General features: G+C 39.6%; 2 protein-coding genes across 2 annotated transcripts in view; one reads left to right on the top strand and one right to left on the bottom strand.

The window, feature by feature from the left end:
- ntn1a (netrin 1a) overlaps positions 1-3974 on the top strand; it is a 59083-nt gene extending 55109 nt beyond the window's left edge. The window contains exon 7 of the mRNA XM_069697226.1: positions 3546-3974. Coding sequence (XP_069553327.1) covers positions 3546-3874 — 329 coding nt within the window. The 3' untranslated portion in view covers positions 3875-3974. The remainder of the gene's footprint in view (positions 1-3545) is intronic.
- A 3294-nt stretch (positions 3975-7268) lies between these two features.
- The window catches only part of stx8 (syntaxin 8), a 41204-nt gene continuing 28804 nt past the window's right edge, over positions 7269-19668 (bottom strand). The window contains exons 7-8 of the mRNA XM_069697228.1: positions 16180-16281; positions 7269-8565 (exon numbers count right to left, since the gene is read on the bottom strand). Coding sequence (XP_069553329.1) covers positions 8501-8565; positions 16180-16281 — 167 coding nt within the window. The 3' untranslated portion in view covers positions 7269-8500. The remainder of the gene's footprint in view (positions 8566-16179; positions 16282-19668) is intronic.

Below are 19668 nucleotides of genomic sequence, written 5' to 3' on the forward strand. Positions count from 1 at the left end.
TTGAGATTATCCCAAGCATAAGACAAATGGAAGTTCCTCTTCAGCGCTGATGGTTTTGTGTGTAGATGCAGGATATTTTAATGTGAGATGTGTGTTAGACTGAACAGAGAAGAATCTGAAAACTTCAGGCATTAAAAACTTTGAGGCTCCATCTAATGCAATAATAAAACTGTATGGAAGGTTTCTTTTTACTCTCCTGTTACAATGAATAGATCAGGTCTACACATATAATGAGCATTTTAATATAGTTATTTAAAATAAGAACAAAACAAATGTCTGATTTCTGTGTTTTTGTATTGTACTCCATTGAGGTTATTGGATTAATAATGATTAATTCGATTATTAAATAATTTTACTTCATCCATCGGTCCACCATTAATTTTAAGTACGTCATCATCCTCGTTCTCCTCGCTTTACCCTCACCATGGGGCTTTGTGTTGGGAAGATACAGTACATCCATAGTTTGCAACAGCTTTTTCAAGACTCCTAACTGACCATATGCCGATTAAAAAGTCAAACACAATGTAAATCTACAGGAACTTGAGAGCGCTGTTGCTGTTTGAACTGTTTTGAAAAGATCAGCAGGGAGCTGGGCTCCATGCTGCGTCGGGAAACGATGCTACAAGCTTCTGTGGTCGATAAGCAGCCGCGTATAAAGAATCACAGGAGGGAGCAGGGTGCAGGGAGGGGTGGCACAACTACTCCAGGCACCTCAGTGCCCAAAGTACACGGTGATTGTTGTGCAAACACAAACAGAGAGAACAGCACATGGTGGCAGCTGGTTGATGCAAGGTGGTGCGGGGGTCATTATCGGGTGATACACCAGATCAGCCAACATCCATTCAGGCCCTCATCACACGAGGATTCAGGGGGCATAAAACTATCGCGTAAAATCTACTCATTGAATTTATGCAGCTCCTTTCTTACAAAGGGGAATATAAATATACTTTAAAAGGAGGGAACAGGACAAACTTTTCACCAACTTAGATACAGTAAATACTCATTAAAAGACAACAGAGAAAACGACTGTTTAAGGCTGCTTTAAAAGAAAAGAGTCCAAAGACATATCAAGTCTTTCTGGCTCTGTCCAAAAGTAACATGTTATGTGTTGTTACTGAAAAGGTTGTGGTTTAATAGAATATTTGTTGGAAAGAATCACTGACTTCCTGTGGTCTCCATCCGTTGTAGTTGATGGATGCTATTGCCACTGCCAAACAAACAATCTGTAAATCTACAACTTGTTATTTTTACACTTTAGATTATGTCAAATTAAACAAACACGGCATATTTTGTCCACTTTGGACAAATGCAGGAAGCTGGCTGTAGTGGTATGACTGTTCTCTCTGCAAGATTGATCTCAGAAAGAGCCCTGGAAACTAAGATTATACTCAGACAGATTTCTTTTTCATTTTTCCAGGTGAAGAGGATACTACTCTGCGTTGTAGCTGGAAAAAACTGGGTTTAAGAAGCAGTTTTAGATCTTAAATATTTATAAAGTATGAATCCCAAGACAGCGATCCAACATCTTTTATATAAAACCTGCAATGAATAAATGATATACTCTTAATACTGGCAAGGTGTTCAGCTCCATTAGCTCCACGCTGAAGGTGAAAGCAGTGACCTGGTCACAAGGTGGTCCATTTTAAAAGCTGTACCATAAGTACTGGAGAACTATAATGGATCTTAATAGAGATTTGGTCAATATAATACATATTGATACATGCTGGGGTCAAATCCATAAAAGACTGTCTTTTCTTTTTTCTTTCTCTCTCTCACTCTCGCTCTCTGAAGAGCCTATCAGTTCATTCATCATGTGATATCATTGAGTGTCTTTCCAGCTAACGTCTCTAATAGCCCTACCCTGCCTGCTAATCACATTACAAATCACACTGCTGTGTCAGGAGTAATGGACATAATGCATGTGGAGCTCTGTATGATAGCTGGACCGTATACCAGCCTTTTCCACTGAGTACAAAAGCAGTATTTAAACCACAAGTGTCCGTTTAGGGAATTAAGATCCCATTTTGTCTGTTGTATTTTATTAGGATTTATAGTTCATGGGTTCCTATTAGCCAAGGTTTACCAAGGTTTTCCGTAATACTTCTGCTTCCAGCAGATTTGTCAGCTTTATCAGCAGCTGAGGCTACTCTGATGACAAAAATGCTAATAAGTGATGAGTGTTGATGCCCCGTATCATCTTGCATCTTCCGTGCAATATACAGTGGATCCGGAAAGTATTCACAGTGCTTCACTTTTTCCACATTTTGTTATGTTACAGCCTTATTCCAAAATGGATCAAATAATTTTTTTTCCTCAAAATTCTACACACAATACCCCATCATGATAACATGAAAAACAAATTGTGGGAAATTTGTGCAAATCTATTATAAATAAAAAATGAAAAAAATCGCATACATAAGTATTCACAGACTTTGCCATGACACTCAAAATTGAGCTCAGGTGCGTCCTGTTTCCACTGATCATCCTTGAGATGTTTCTACAACTTGATTGGAGTCCACCTGTGGTAAATTCAGTTGATTGGACATGATTTGGAAAGACACACATCATCTATATAAGATCCCACAGTTGACATGTCAGAGCACAAACCAAGCCATGAAGTCCAAGGAATTGTCTGTAGACCTCCGAGACAGGATTGTATCGAGGCACAGATCTGGGGAAGGGTACAGAAAAAATTCTACAGCATTGAAGGTCCCAATGAGCACAGTGGCCTCCATCATCCGTAAATGGAAGTAGTTTGGAACCACCAGGACTCTTCCTGGAGTTGACCGCCTGGCCAAACTGAACGAACGGGGGAGAAGGGCCTTAGTCAGGGAGGTGACCAAGAAGGCGTGTCTGCACCCTCTGGTCAAGCGCTTACAAAAACAAGTGTAACTTGGATGCAGATTTTGATCAAGCTACAAAATTTCTAACATTTACTCTTTAGGGTTATACCTACCTCCTGCTCTGTGCACGTCACAGTGCAGCGCATCGTTCATGCTTAACAGTAGCAGTCCCAGAACTTAGTGATCCCCCTTGTACACTACTCTTTTAAGCCAGTACCATTCTGTGTCAGTAGTATACTAAAGTTCGTCATCAAAGGGCATACGCTTAGTCCACTCTGTGCGGACATCTGCACATCTCCAACTTGTAACTTAATCGCACAGCCACAACACTGAGAGAACCAATTGGGCCTGCGCTGAAAACCGAAATCATTAATTTTAAAGAGATGCTGCATGAAGGTCCACCGCCACCCGCATTTCTAGAACTATGTCCAGAAATTGCCAGAGTTTGGGAATATGCCTTCCTGTAAACAGCGATCTCCTGGGCATGTGTGAAAGCCGTCCTCTAAGTACTTTGGAAAGTAATAAGACACGTCCACAGTGTTAGAAGCTGTCCATCTGCCAGAGAGAATATTCAGGCCATTAGTCATGTTGACAAAGTAAATTTCACCACTTAGGTTGCATGTTTGTTGAATGCAATGAAAATAAATTTGACATGAAGTGATACTTTATTCTTACTTTTGCCTTTCCGGCTTCACTGTTCAGCTGTCCAGGTGCACATCCTGAAGGCAGAAAAAGCCGGCGAGTGGTGGAAGTTTACTGTCAACATCATCTCCGTCTACAAGCAAGGCGAGAGCCGCATCCGCCGTGGGGATCAGTTCCTGTGGGTCCGTGCCAAAGACGTGGCCTGCAAGTGTCCCAAGATCAAGCCTGGGAAGAAGTACCTGCTGCTGGGGAACGACGAGGACTCCCCCGGCCAAAGCGGAGTGGTGGCGGACAAAGGCAGCCTGGTTATCCAGTGGAGGGACACGTGGGCGCGCAGGCTCAGGAAGTTTCAGCAGCGCGAGAAGAAAGGCAAGTGCAAGAAGCCATAGGTGGGAAAAAGGCAGAGAGGATGCTGGAGAAGAAGGATAATTCAAGAAAAAAAATCTGAGCGGGTGATTGGAGAAAAAAAAAAAAAAAAAAAAAAAACAACCCAACAACAAGGGTGAAAGAGACAGACAGAGGATCACGGACAGAGAAGAGACTGTTTATGTCGCTGCTTTTTTGTGTAGACGCATGAAGAGAATTATTTAGGATGATTTTATTTTTTTTTCTAGTGAACTTTTGTTGAAGGAGCTCACCTTGCAGATTTGGTTTTATGGTTTATTTTACTCTGAGATTTGTCTCTCTTGTGGATTTGCCGAATTTGCACCTATTACCAGTATATAACATTGTGTTTGTTTCTTTTATTCCAGTATGAAATCATTATATGTTATGTTTTAATTTTATGGACATTTTCTGCTGGTGCAAAAATGACAGACACTTAATTGCAGCTGCAATTTCTGCATGTTTTTTGTTGTTGTTTGTTTTAATTCTATTATTAGCTAAGAAGCGAGCTTGTTTCATCAAAAGTATTCACTTTTCAAAATGAGGCAGTACCATTTCCTTCATTGAGATTTGTGCCATAATTGTGTCTAAGCCACAGACATGCATTCAGTTAGCTGTCAGCGAGTTGCCGCTCCTGTCCTGTGTTCAAATTCAGGTTTATCTGCAACTCAAGCAACAATAAATCTGTTGTCCTGCATCTTCATCTGACAGGACTTTTACAGATTTAGAATATGCAAAGGATAAAGGACAAAACACAGTATTGTCTCTAAAGCATTTTTGACCTCATTAATCTTGAGCGTACTTTTTACTCCCCTGTATTCCCCCTCAAACTTCACTGGGTAACCTGCATGTGAATTCTTCATTTGAGATAGTAATGTTCGGTTCACTAAATGGTGCTGCTTATGGTACTAATGTTTTTGTTTTTTTGTTTTTTCGGGGGGGTGGGGGGGGGGTGGTACATTTAAAATCACTGACTTCACTTTCAGTATGACTTACAGTAACTGTGATTTATTTTTTTATTCTTTATATCACAAATCTAATAAGAGTTTTAATTAACAAGGAAAAGAGGCCAGACAGCGATTATTACAAAAATATTCATAAAATCATTCATAGCTACAGGTAATACACCTAAATAATAATGAATATTCACCATTAATTGGCTACAAATAATATTGCAAATATTTTTTTGTGTTTGTTTTAATTCATTTCATCAATATTTTTGCATCAATACTACACTTGCTTTTCCGTGAACTGATTAGAACTGTGAAAGTTACCCAGAGTAGGTCATTGTGCAAAGTGGATGCAACGTTAGAGTTGTGCGGGTGAAAGCAGTGCGCTGCAGCTGATGCACGTTCTCGGAGGACATAATGACAAAAGAGGTGCATATAGTTTGTTACAAGTGCAACAAGGCAGATGTTTGCAGGATTTATCTCTTCAGACATGTATTCCTCTCTACCAGATCATGAAAATATAATATGTTAGAATGTATCTTGAAAAATGGGTGAGACAAGGAAAAATATAATTTAAATAGACATCTGTTTTTCACTAACAATGTGGATGTCGACCAACCACTAAACCTGAAAAGGTGTATTTATATGTGGAACAAGATAACTTCAACTTAATCAATGCAGTTTGTAAAAGCAATAAGAATGGGCATAATGACAAGATCCTATTCTTACCTTATGTGGCGCAGAAATCAATCCTAAAAGTGGAGAAAAAGGAAAACTTACGGCGACCTAAAAAGTGCTCAAAGCTATTACTTCAATTCGCTTTTGAAATCCACCTCACACTGGCTTATATTCATTGAAAATACTTCCTACAGTACTTTGGGATTTCAGCTAAATACCTTTACAGTCCACACACGCAGTGCAAACACAATGCATGACTGTACATTCACTAAAAGGACACTGCGCGACCAGTCAGAAGCTGCAGTCTCCCATTGACCTGCCACATTAATTCTCTTCACTTCAACGCTTGCAGAGAGAAATGGGCTGAATTGCAATCACTTGTCGCTGCTTGATTCAAACCACTTTTGCTCGTTTATTTGTATGCAGTTCAATTTGGATTTCTCAAAGGAATGCATGGTAAAAAACAAAACAAAAACAAAAACAAAAAAAACAAAAAAAAACAGCTCAGGTTTGTAAAAAAAAAAAAAAAAAAAAAAAAAAAAAAAGAAAAGCCCAAAGTGTCTGTGATTTATCATTAACTGAGATTTTGTTTAGTCCAAACCCCCTCACCATGTGCAACATGTTTCTGAGACAACAGATATTCACAACATACTGGTAGTTGTCACAAAAATCACATGGAGGAAACTTTTACTTTAATATGATTCCGTTATATCTCAGAAACCTTCAAATTTTTCCTGGAATTTTCTTAATGAACTAAAACGCCTCCTAGATGATGCCAAATTAGAAACACTAATTAAACCGAGACATCAAGATCCCCTGGGTTCAATTTTTAGATACAAACTACAGATGGCTGATCTGCTGAAGTACTTCTCAATATTTACATTTAAGGTTTGGTCCATTTTTTTTTTTTTTTACTGCACGATCAATTAGCTGATTGCGACATTTTAGCCCAACACGATGCTACAAGCTGGTGGCTTCTCCAACACTGATAATGACAACATACTGACCCATACAGTATATTTACATTTTCCTGCCTTTCATTGTTAAACCCACAACATAACGTTACATGTCAGTATATATTTGTTTGTATTTTTTTTTGGCACAGTGTAACCTGTAATCACACCTCTTTAGTCTGTGTAGCCTCATGCTGTAAATTTTACATCCATCTCCTGAGCGATGGTTTGACAAGCTTCCGAATGAAACGCTATACATGTCAAAGCATTTCTTTGTGTTCATACTATGAATTGTAAATGTTGTTGTCATCATTGCAAAGACTTTTTGCAATGCTGTTTTACAATGCCTACTAATATATTATGGTTATTATATATGAATATATTTAATGACACAAGACATTGTGGATTTTATTGTCGTTTTCAACTTTTTGTTTTTTACTTGTTTGTGGTTGTTTAGATCGTTGCCATTAAGGAAGGAAATAATAACTACTGAACACACCAACCTGGTAGAACTAAATTCAGATTTTCAGTTGAAATAAACTCGTTACATTGAAAAATCCTTTGACTGTGTTGCCTTTAATGATTTATAGGTTAGTAAGTAAATACTGTAGCATATACATCCTTTCTCCATCCACTGGCAGCAGCCTCCTTACGAGTACGGTAGGAAAAACAATATTATCCAGATTTCATAATGGAAAGTATGAAAGTGGTATTACTGCGTTGAAACTTTGTCCACCCCCGCTAAATATCACGTTACAAAACACTGCAGTCCTCCAGAGAGAGGCGTGAGCTTGAGCACAGACAGACAGGAGTCCAGGGACTATTTACTGGAAATGTCATTTATTAGAAATTACAAGCTGAATTGATTTACAAGGAAGGAAAAGAGCCATGTTAGCAACACAGCTGAGCTGTTTGTTTTGGCTGCGGACTAATCTATAAACATTATAAAATCCAAACAAAATGATAACATTGCAGCCTCGACAGTAATGCATGGGTAAATAGAAGAGTGTGAATATTGCTAAGCTTGTGGAATTACTGTACCCAGTGCAAACCTCAGCTCAACCATTGACAGTCTTATGAAAGGAAAAGCTTCTGCTGCCTGTGGGAGGTCCTACTGTTGGGTCAACACTCCCTGCAGTCCAGGCTAAAAATATTTTTCATAATACACACAAACCTCCAAATAATTAACAGTTTGATGATTTGTCAATTTAATGAGTCTGACACTTGAACATCTATTAAAGAGGACAATATACACCCAAACCACTATATAAAAACAGAAAGAAAAAATAGAAAGAAAAGAACAGAACAGAACAGAAAGAACAAAAGAAAGAAAAAACGAAAGTAAGAACGAAAGTACGAACGAAAGAAAGAAAGGCTTAAAGACTTAAAACTGCAGTGCTGAACTTTTGTCTCCCACTTCTGCCAGTGAGAATAAATACAAAACCTCATGTTGACTGCTGTAGCCTGCTCTGCTGCTACTGTAAGAAGGTAAATAAATAGTGGATAAATGCACTTAAAGGCTTCATTAACGCCTGCATAATTACTTGTTTAACTACCCAAATGTGTTCCATTCAGCTTGATATCATTTAGAAAGTCAAGAAGAGCCTCACAATTCAATTATTCTATTCCCATTCAAGTTAGCATAGGACGAAAGCGGCAGTTAGCTGGCTCAGCCAGCCCTGTAGCGCATGCTTAATAAGCATTCTTCTGGCAAGCACGGGAATGTCTCACCAGACACCAGATTTAAAAACTCTGTATGGTGTAATCAGCATCATGTGAACTCGTTTGGAAAGTGCCTAAATTTAACAGACGTTCAGTTATTTGTAGAAGCCCAACAGTATAGTTTTAAGTCTTAATTTCACATTTTCTTGGTTGGTCAGTAGTCACCTTTGTCTCAGTGTGAAAAGCAGGAAAATAATCTGGTAAGAGACTGTGTTTAAATAAGTGTCCGTGTCTGCGCCGTGGATTCAAATGTTTTATTGTGAACTGGTATTCTGCACCAAACCGTCACCGTCCGACACGCGCCCGTGATCACTGCTGTCTTCACCAGCTACACAGGCCACACGGCGATGACTATGATGGCTATGAGAAGCAGCACAATCACCACCAGCATCCCTGAGGGGGGAAAGAAATTAGTGGTGAGTAGAGAAATGAGAGAGAAAAAAAAGAAGATCCGATGGCAAAAGCCAAACCAGTTTGGTCTAATTGACGCTTCATGAGGTGATAGTACACACCAGCAGCCCCATTTGGTAGCCAGAGGTATGTTGGAAAACTGTGGGCTTTCTCTCCCACATACAGTAACCCTTTAATATAACCTTTGACCTGGTCATTCTCTCCTCTGGCTCTCAGACAATTTATGGTTTCATTAATTAATACAGACTATTGTAAAATGTTCTGTAAACTGGTGGAATATAAGAAATCATGAAAGGTGCTCGTGTGAATATTCATGAGACCGTTGTGTGCAGAGAAAAACACGATACATTTGAAAAAAATATTTAATAAACTAATCACGGCTAAATTGCAAAGATTTATTGCCATGATCTCGCGACTGTGTCTCACATCAAAATACCCTTTAAGTAATCAAAGTACGTCAATGAACTCTTAAAGGAGGAAAAGAAATGGCAACACACATACAGTTCACTCAAATGAAGTCAATTTTTAATCTCGAATTTCTCTTTTACTTCAGTTTATGTAATACGTGCTATAAAAAATTTCCCCTCGGGGATTAATAAAGTATATACCTACCTACCTATAACCTTTTGTGATAAAACCTTTACAGCTTAAAAAAAAATATTTTAAACTTTAAAGTTGAAAAGGAAAATGTCATGCAGCTGAGAAACTCCAAACCTGATTTGAGACAGACTCAGAGGGAAGGAGGGGATTTCAGCGGACACAAGGGAATACTCTTGGAAGAGGTAAGAAGCCCACATACCTCACTACTAATTTTCAAAGTCCTTGATCTAACACAAGTTCCGAGTGCTTATGCACTTGCAGCATATCGCCATTCTTCTCTTGATGACTTAATGCAATTTACATGCGTTCAACGGCCACAAAAGCTTTATTGCCGCAGATTGCACACTGTGATAGGCATATGTTTCTGATTCAGCTTCGAGCGGATAATCATTGTTTTTTACTGATACTATGGCAGCAGAGAAAAATGTGCAAAAGCTCACTCACACTTCATCAAAGTGCTTTACCCCCAGGACCTGAAAATATTACAGTTTTTTATTATAGCCACCACCCAGGAAAGAAAATTCAGGTAGAATTTTTTTTTTTTTTTTTCCTTCACAGCCTGCTTTTTAGCAGAGCTCCAGAGAAAAGCTTAAAAGAAAATATGTAAAATTATATTGAGATGGTTTTTGGTACTTAAGACAAAAATATATTTGTATGGATATAAAACTTAGTAAATAAAACATAAAAAAGGTACAAATATAGGACCTTTAATATTAGTAAAACCTGACTGATATATTGCAGGCCAGCACACTGTCCTTCTGTATTATGATATTAACTTACTACAGATATATTTTATTGACATAAAATACATGTTAGCTGATAAGTAACTACATTTGAAGTGTTTTAAAAACAGTGTCCTCCAAAGAGCTCTGACAAGTTATTTGCATCTAGATCACTAGATCTAGATGGTCCCGGTGGTAATGGACTGTGACCCCCGGTCTGGCTCCGACGGATTCCTACTCAGCTGCTCCATTTATATGAAAGTCTTTCCAAAGAGAGAAGTGATGGCTTATATCATGTACATCATAAACACTTGAGTGAGTGTAGGGTGTGTCGGTCTTTCCCTCTAATACACTGTACTGTCAATAACTTACACCCCAAATCATACCACACACACACACACACACACACACACACTCACAAGCAATGGAAAACTTTTGCCAAGGTCATGTTTACCCACAATTCCCCACTTTTTCTTCCTCTTGAATGGCACAGGAGTAAATATTTCAAACAACTGCAAATCTGGCTGGTCCGGGGGCTGTCAATGGTCCTGTCACTGACTCATGCTGTCCATTGTTAAAGAGCATGCGGCTGGTATTTTTCCCAGCTTTTTCGCTTTGGGTTTACATTTCTCTCATTCTTTGGCTCTCTCCTCTCCTACATTCCCCTCCGTGGCCTAATTGGTTGTCTTTCCCACAGGCAGAGAGACGGGGCGAGATATAAGCCATGCTGAACAAATTGCTTGCGGTGGTAGTGGTGGTCTGATGAAATGGATGGCTGATGGTGGTTTCCTTGCCAGAATATATGTGGCATGGCTCAAAGGGATCTAAATGCCTTTGCACCTCTTTCTATTATTGTCCCACTCTCGTCATCACTTTTGCTTCTCTAAGTGAGTAAAAATTTCCATTGCTGATTGCCTCTTTCTCGATGCAGTATATATTATAATTACGTATAATTCTTTGTGTAAAGGGTCTTTTTATTTATCTGTACATGGGTCGAAAGAACACGCATATAACGAGTTCTCACTGGTCCAGACAGGACCTCTCCTCCTGATAACTTACACATGTGAGCATGATATAAATGTCAAAGCAGAAACACACGCTCGCATACTTGTGATGACTCTTTAAAAGCCTCGAGCTTAAAGCAAATACACACACACATTTACAGCAATTATCTTTGTTTGGGTGTAAACGATACCTAAGCAACACCCAGTCCACATTAGATTCAGACATCAGAGTTTCATTCAGCCTGGTCCAACATCTGTCAGCAACTCCGTTCGACAATAGCAATTCGCAATAGCCAACGATAATAAGGGCAGAGCTGTGTAACGCACTCGTACGTTACTGTGCAGAAAGAATCTCACACTCTCCACTGACACATAGCAGTCAGTCACGAAGCCACCTTAGACACCCACACTGACCCTCACCCTCCCGTTCTCCTTGGACAGTCCCTGTCTGCTCCAGTAACTAAACAAGCTACTCCTGACCCTGAGAGGGCCTCTAGGGGCTAATGACAATAATGGCGTTCGCTTCCCTAATAGATTAGGGCTCCGCTGTGACAGTGATGCTGAGGGAGAGAGTTGGTGTCTGCTGATAGACTGACCACCCAGGAATTTTGGAGGCCGTAGTCTGGGTTCATCCCATTTTAGCAATTTTCAGACACATCAGTTTGACAAATCACAGAGAATACCAATAATTGGTGAGAGCCCTGAACAGAAAGAGACAACCACTGAACCTCCCTCATTACTCCCGTCATGCCCCCTGCTTAAAGTTCAAAGTCCTTTTTGGACCACAAAAGACGAAGACGACCTCTTGAGGAAAGGGACAAATTTAATCTTAACAAGATTAATGTGAAGCTCATCATTTTTTTCTCAGCGCAGCTGAAGAGGACAAAAACCTTTAATGGCTTTTAGCTTTGAGTATTAGTTAACATAAGGCAGCATTTTCTAAAGTACGACTTATACGATGCGTGTCTTTTTCTCTATTACAGCGAACATAAATCAACATAGATGTGCAAATTACTCTCCTGTGTTCTCTTAAACCGTAAAAAAAAAAAAAAAAAAAAAAATTATTTGTATGTTGTTTTTTTGGTTTCCCTTCGGGGGGTTAGGGGCAGCGTAGTCATAGGCAGAGCAGAGGTCACACTGAGCCAAACAGCAGTCTGCTATACACCGTGTTTAATGGGCCATCAAATAAATATTTACAGGGGCGACTAGAACTGGATCCATCAGTTTGAAAGCCAAGCAATTTTGCTAATTAGCTGGTCAACTGCAGCACGTTTAACTGCATGTACATGTAACTGCAAACTTGGGTCCAGTTAGATGCCTTTACACATTGTCTGCTTCTGATGTGTCGGCTACAGCGCAAGTTTGTTTTCTTTTGTCTCTTGTTTCCCACAATGCAACGTTGACACTCTGGCAGCCTGCCAGCTGCTGTCGCGCAAACGCAGACACCAACACGCCCCTCTATCTATCTGAGACCAAAAGAAGCATTGATAACATTTCCCCAAAGACCTTCTCTTTTCCTTTTAATCTTACTATCAACAACACATGCTAAAAAAAAACAACTAAAAAAAACAAAAACATTTACAACATTTTAGCCAATAAAAATGGAGGGCTAAATGTGATTTCAGAGGACCTTCAATTATTGCTGATATAATTGCAAGTTGCAGTCATACAAGAATCGACAGCCATGATAACATCTCTGTGATGCCGTACTACAGGAACAGCTACACGGTAATGACAGCAAGCCAACGTGGTGGCACTGCTGATGCCAACGATCTGATGTTAAGAAGGTGCCATGCTTACCACATTCACCTTTTTAGTTGATCACGTTAGCATGCTAACATATGCTAGTTCACACAAAGTACAGCTGAGACTGATAGATTTTATTGAATTGTTTTGTTGTATTTAGCCATAAAGCAAAGTATTGTAAAACTGCTGAAATTTAAACTGACAATAATCACCAAAGTTATCAGAATTTATGGTGAGAGGGAAATGACTGTTTCTACCAAATTGCATTGCAATCCATCAATTTGTTGAACCTCGTGCTGGAGGGAGAGCCAACGAATCACCAGACCGACAGGATTAATCCTCTGGGAACAATGAATGGACAGTGAACTGTACCAAATGTTGTGGCAGTCCTTCGACAAGACTTTAACATATTTCACAGTAAAGGGATTACTTAAGTAATTATTATTCACTCTCCACAAATGTCCATATCAAACTTCAAGGAAATCCATCCTGTAGTTGTAGTCTGGACCAAATTGGTGGACCACAGTATGTTGCCATTCTGGTAGCATAGCTAAAAATGAATCATCGATAGTATTTATTCTATTTGATCTTTCGTAAGATTTTTCTAAAGTCATGCAGTTTGTCTTGCTGGTCTACCAGTAATAACCATGTTGAGGTATTATTAATAAGATTAAAAGATCCAATATTCAGCTGGCAGCTGTAACCATGTGTGTCATAGTGTAATCTTCTGGTCTAAGCACATTAACAAGGAATGAATTGTTCTCCCTCAAGCTCAAATAAGATATGAAAATGGTTTCAAATATTTATGGGATATTTGGAGACAAACATACTTCAATATGCCTCTCACAGAGAAATCCCAGATTTGGAAACATCATCAACAGGATGGATACATTTAGGCAAGTCTTTCAACAACTGTTGATGATCATTAATATTGACTATCCTACAGTGACGAACATTTTTCAAATTTCTGGAAATGTTTCCACCTTTTAACACAACTCTGGTCTGTCCTTTACAATGTGGCAGCTACCAATAGTTATGTTAAGTATGCTCTCAGCTGTCAAAACCAGGCTTTCCTAACTTTACAAGGACTCGGCTGAGACATAACACCAAACACCGGCTTTGGATGAGAGGTGGTTTCAAAAATAAATAAAGCCCTAAAGCTAAGGAATTATAAACACACTGCCACGGAGAAAGAGTGAAAGCCCTCCAAACAATTTGTGGCATGTAGTATTTTCAGTTCTTTCTCTGCTTGACACAAAGACGAGTGTCAAACAACCGCGGAGATGAACAAGGGGATGACAAAGAGGAGTTGAAAAAAAGAAAGAGAGCACAGAGGTGAGAGTGAAGAAGACCATTAGGGAATTTTCCATTCACCAAGATCTAAGACGCATCACACACACACACACGCACGCACGCACGCACGCACGCACACACACACACACACACACACACACACACACACACACACACACACACACACACACACACACACACACACACACACACACACACACACACACACACACACACACACACACAAGTACATCCAGGTATGCAGAACAACATACTTTGCACACTTGTGCACTTGACAAAATATGCGCAAAGCCAACGTGGACATGTGATGCACACACACATGCAGCTCATCATGTTATTACAGACATGCACTGACACACACAAACATATCCACACACGGTCCATGAATATCCTTCAGTCTGGAACTAAAGAGAGGATGGAGGGAGTTGGGGTAGCAAAAGACCCAGTTAAACAAAGACAAAGAGAGAGTCCTGATTCTAACACAATATGAGCTCTGGGATCTTCAAACAAACTCACGATCGGGCGCCATGGGGACACGACCAACAGAGTGAAGCATTCTGGGGGTTGACCTTCCTTTTGCCTGCTCCATTTCTGTCTGTGACCGCATGTTAGCTGGGTCTCCACGCACAACAATGCAGCGTTTGCCATGGCAATGGAGTCTGGCATTTCACAGGGCAAACTGAGGCTGCCTCTCGCTGCCACATTCCAGAGGTTGGTTTTAGCCAGATAACACATCTCTCGTGGCAGCCGTTCTCCACTGAAAAGCATTACACACTAAGAAAAGAAAAAGTAATTCTTATTTTATTTTTGTAAAAAAAATAATACAAAACTCCCCTTAATCCTGTTCAGGATAAAACAGGTGCAGATAACGGATAGATGGAATACAAAATTCAAACATACCGAAACAGGTCTGTGGCACAGCAACGGACGAACAAATCTTTTCAGGTAACAAGTCAACTATGCAAAATGTGGAGCTGAGACAACAGAGGTTGCTGACAGGGACGTGATTTGCCACAATTTGAGGATTCCTCAAAGGGCTAGAATGACAGACACCGCCCCCCTTTAAAAGCCCAGGACACCATGTTAGCAGGCGTGACGGACGGAACCAGTCCACCCACCATTCAACGACAACATGCTCTGTACAGAGAGGGCTTGTGTCCATCAGCATCATTTTTTCGGCTCCATTAAGCACCATTCTTTCTGAAGAGGATGGGCCAAGGCAGCAACAGCACCAACACTGCTCATTTCCAGTGAAAAAACACAGCTATGTATGACCAAACAATTCCCTTGAAAATTAGCTGTCCAATTGCATCACTGTCAAAATACAGTCTGAGGGAGGTGCTGTTGTTTTTGTCCAACTCTGTGTCTCACAGTAGATAGTTAATTCCTCTAACACTTCCACAGATACACTTCTGAACACATGAGGAGAGGAGGAGAAACCAGGTTGGTAATTGTATTATTTATATAAACATATTTATTATGGTCTGCTAAGGTCCTTGATACAAGACCAAGATGCTCCAGGTTGCCTTGCAAACAACACCAACATTCTGGGCACAGGTCTATGACTTTGTGTTTTTGTTCAGTCCTTTCAAATGCCTGTATAATCCACCAGTCGCATTTAAGAAGTGGAGCGTTTTGTCTTTCCCGTTTTGCTGGCATGCTGATTTGGGAATTTTCTTTGGTTTTTGTGCCATAACATGGGTAAGTATGCTACATAGTTAAATAGTTAGTTTTTTGTCTATTTTCATTGTACGTATTGTTGTTATTTTCTACTTTGCTGTGCTGTAGCACACAGACAATGTTAACACAGTTGGTTTTGTTTTAATTGTTATGAGTACATTCATCCTTGTAATTATTTCTTACCTATATTTCACACACAATGCCTGTTGGCAGAAGAAGGATGCATTTTTTTCCTCGTACTTAAAAGACTAGTGGGATAGTGATATACGACAGTCTGCACAGTTTGTTTTATTACAAAAATTGACTGGGTGTGCTATGCTGTTTGTGTTTCCGTCAAAAATAGATAAGGCATGTATTATTAGCTGAGCGGAGAACTGCTTCTGGGATGCTGAAAAGCGCTGAGGCTCATCATGTGGAATCACAAGATTTTACAAGAACGACCACACGGTGGCCGTCTTGGAGACGGAATGTGATGCCACTCATCCTAGTGGAATCCAGCCATTACGAAAAATGAGGGAAATGAGGCTCACCACAAGAGGCTGACTTTGTCTCCACCAGCTTCACTCTTCGTGTCTCATTATGAATCCTGTCATCTGTCTTGTCCACAAGATGTGCTAGGTCGTCGATGATTTCTGAGAAACAAGAAAGAAAAGAGAGGAGAAAAGTCAATAAAGTCCATTTCTGCTTTGCATTAAGCTGCTATCAGGATTTATTCATGTTCTTTCTTTCATTTGATTCCATATAAGTCGACCTTGCATGTTTTGCACACTGAAAGATATTACAAAATGATAAAGTGACAGGACTGCAAGCCATGTCACATGACCGGTCAACAAAGTTAAAAGGCAGAGTCTGCCAACGCACAAACGCGAGTGGTAGTGCAAGGAGTGGGCTATATGAAAGCACTCCTCGCCCTTCCAAATGGTTTCGCTACTTCCTGAATCCATTCTGGATTTAATCAGACCCTTATTGTTCCTCAGTTTTAAAGACGTAAGCTCAGGCTTCAGGAACTATGCCTCGGCGTCCAAAGAAAAAGAGTGTGTGTTTTGTGAATGTGTGTGTTTGGCGCTTTGGCTCCAGTCTTTCAGTAGGAGTTCCTGACTTGAAGGTCGTCCAGATGGAAGCATGTGATTTGTTAGAGCTAGCCACTGTGTTGACATGGCATCTCCAGAGGTCTGCCCACCCCATCTAAAAAATAAAAAAACAACTGAAAGATTTCCAAATTTTTTATGTTACGGTCTTTAAAGGTAAGGTATTAAATGTGATATTGGTTAAATATAATAATAAGCCATGACTGACTCAATTGTCAAACTAATTTAACTACAACTCAAATCTCAAATCTGCACAGTTCTATAAAGATGGACATAAGACAGGAAAATTTTGTAAAATCTTACCCTTCCCGGCAATCTATCAGCCTCTGTCATAAACACATAAAACTATGAAAAAATATATGAAGAAATATATGCGCAATATTCAAAACAACATGGCTCATTACGCATGTTTCAAATCAGGAGCTTTAGTACCAAACACAACTCAAATTGGCCATTTCATTTTAATTGTGTGTGTCTGGAGATCTAGATTTGTGGCCTGATTTTAATTTCTGCTCCAGCAGTGATGAAAGGTCCTGTCCAGTAGCCCTCTGAATCAAAACAGACAAAACAAACCAAAAAATGAGTGGCTAAATCACAAAGAAGGAAGTAAAACAGAAACCGAGGCCAAGTTGAAGGAAAGGAAACTTACAGACTTCCATCAGACTCTGATAAATGAAAGTTTTACAGGGATGGGAAGGTAGACTCTTCCATAAACCATGGCTGAGTGCCAAGTTAAACAGACTGTCCTGCACAGAGAGAGAACAACATTTTATTGCTCATGATCTGAGCTTCTTTCATTCTTCAAAAACTGGGCTACGAGACCAAGTCCCCACAGGTGAGTGCTCAGGGTCGTCCGAAACATTTGTCTTTGTGAGCACAAAGCCTTTAGCTCAAACTGACCTGTTTCACTAACTACAAGTCATCATCACTTGACAAGACAGTCCGAGTTCTGGGTGACATCGGATAATTAACTTGCACAAATAATTTGAGGAAGGAAAGTAAAGCATGTCGGTTTGGAGGGCCAAAATGTGAGGGGGCAAGGACGAGGAGACGTGAGATCGCCGTATGTACAGCGTCCCTGGAGACTTCCACATCATCATCTCAGCATCAGGCAACAATTTAGAAGGAAGAAACTTTTCCTTTACTGGAGGGGAAGGGGTGTAGACACTGAACCATTTGTGCCGCGTGCCACTCCAACTAGTCATAAAGGATGTATTCAGCCAGCTGGTGCCAAGTTTCTTGATTCACTTCTGGCCCAGCAATAACATCTCAATTCATTGATGAATTCCCAACCGTGCCAGAATGCAACGGAGCTAGGACATGACCTTCAACTACAGCTGCAACGAAACGCTCTATTAATTTTTTTAAATGGTTGCCCTGCAATGCACAGGCTCTTCATAGTCCTTGAATTCACCCTAGTATCAAGTCATGTCTCTAACAACATAATTCTCAATTTCTTATTGTAACTTTTGCTTCCATGTATGACAGCTGCAGGTTCTGGCTTGGATCTATCCCACCACAGAGAAGCCCCTGTTTCAGGCAATGGTGTTTATTTAAAATGCTATTACTCTGTAAAAACCTCCAAACCCACAGTGTGAAAGAGCATGGCATGTGTGCACACAATTATTTCCTGTTTGACAGTTTTTCAAGATGCATTGCTTCATGTTTGTTCCACCTCTAGTGCACAATGAACAATGTGACCTCCCTTTAAGTATGATTTTATAAGAACTGTACCCTTGATAATTTGGAGACGGATTAGAAAGTGACTTCTGACTTTTTTTGTGGTCCCATTTTTAAAATCATTGCTGGGTGGATTTACATTTATGAACATTTAAAAACGTATAAACTGAGGCAAACTGTGAAAGCTCTATGACCCGCTAAGGTGATACAGCCCTATATAAGTACAGACCATATACCATTTATCATACCTGAACATGTGGTCAAATTTCATTTTTCTATTTGATAAACATCAATAAAACACAAGACCAAACAAAAAGATAATTACAGTAACATGTCGTGGACAAAGCCCTGACTGAAGAGATGTGATGACCGAACAATCAAAGATTGCTATCGCTATGTCAATACTAACAACTAACAAAGATGTGTTCAAGATCAAATTGAAAACATTTCAAATAAAATTACAATCTCCCCAGAGATTTGTCTGTCTCTCGTGGACTGTGACTGAATATATATAAATCCTAATAAGCAAATTTCTTGTGCTGTGGAAGAACTCTACTTTGCCCTTTCTTAATTATGTCGAGTGCATGTTCAACACCAGGCCGTTATCCAGCAGACTTGTTACCAGACTATGTTGTGTTCTAGTAGTGAGTGGTTTTGTGAGCACTCAATTTCATAACATGAATCATTGTTTGGCAGCCAAGAAGCAGAGATATCAATTTAAATAAAGATATAGTGACTGACAAACGAGTTTGCAACTCGGACCAGGCAATCCAAGTTTGTTTCATTTACGTTCCAGAAGATACTTTCTCCTATTTGAAATCAAACAGACATTCAGCATCATCACACGTGAACATATAACCAGAAGACAAATATTTTTTACAAAGGTAATGTATTACCTCAAGTTTTGCCTTACTGGTTTATAAAGTTGAATATGATTTAAAGTAACTGTGAAGGTTCTAAAGCTTTCATATCCTGACTTTGTGCTTCCAATGTGTCAACTTTCAGAAAACAATTTGGAAGATCACAAAAACGAGTATCGTGAGATGGTAAACAAAATTGTAAATGCAAGAATCTATAGATACATATGGGTGTACCTATGAATATGTTCAACATATTCCACAAAAAAAGACAATTGTATCATAGCTGTACATCACTTTTTCTAGTAGATGCTACCAGAGCATGTGAGTCTGTGGTAAACTATAAATACCTTGGCAGAAAGAAACAGGAATGCCATGTCTCTCTATTGTGGTT

The sequence above is a fragment of the Brachyistius frenatus genome, unplaced genomic scaffold (assembly GCF_029030835.1).
Source record: "Brachyistius frenatus isolate BFR_SWC_R1_liver_20210118 unplaced genomic scaffold, ASM2903083v1 Contig_23, whole genome shotgun sequence".
Classification (NCBI taxonomy): domain Eukaryota; kingdom Metazoa; phylum Chordata; class Actinopteri; family Embiotocidae; genus Brachyistius; species Brachyistius frenatus.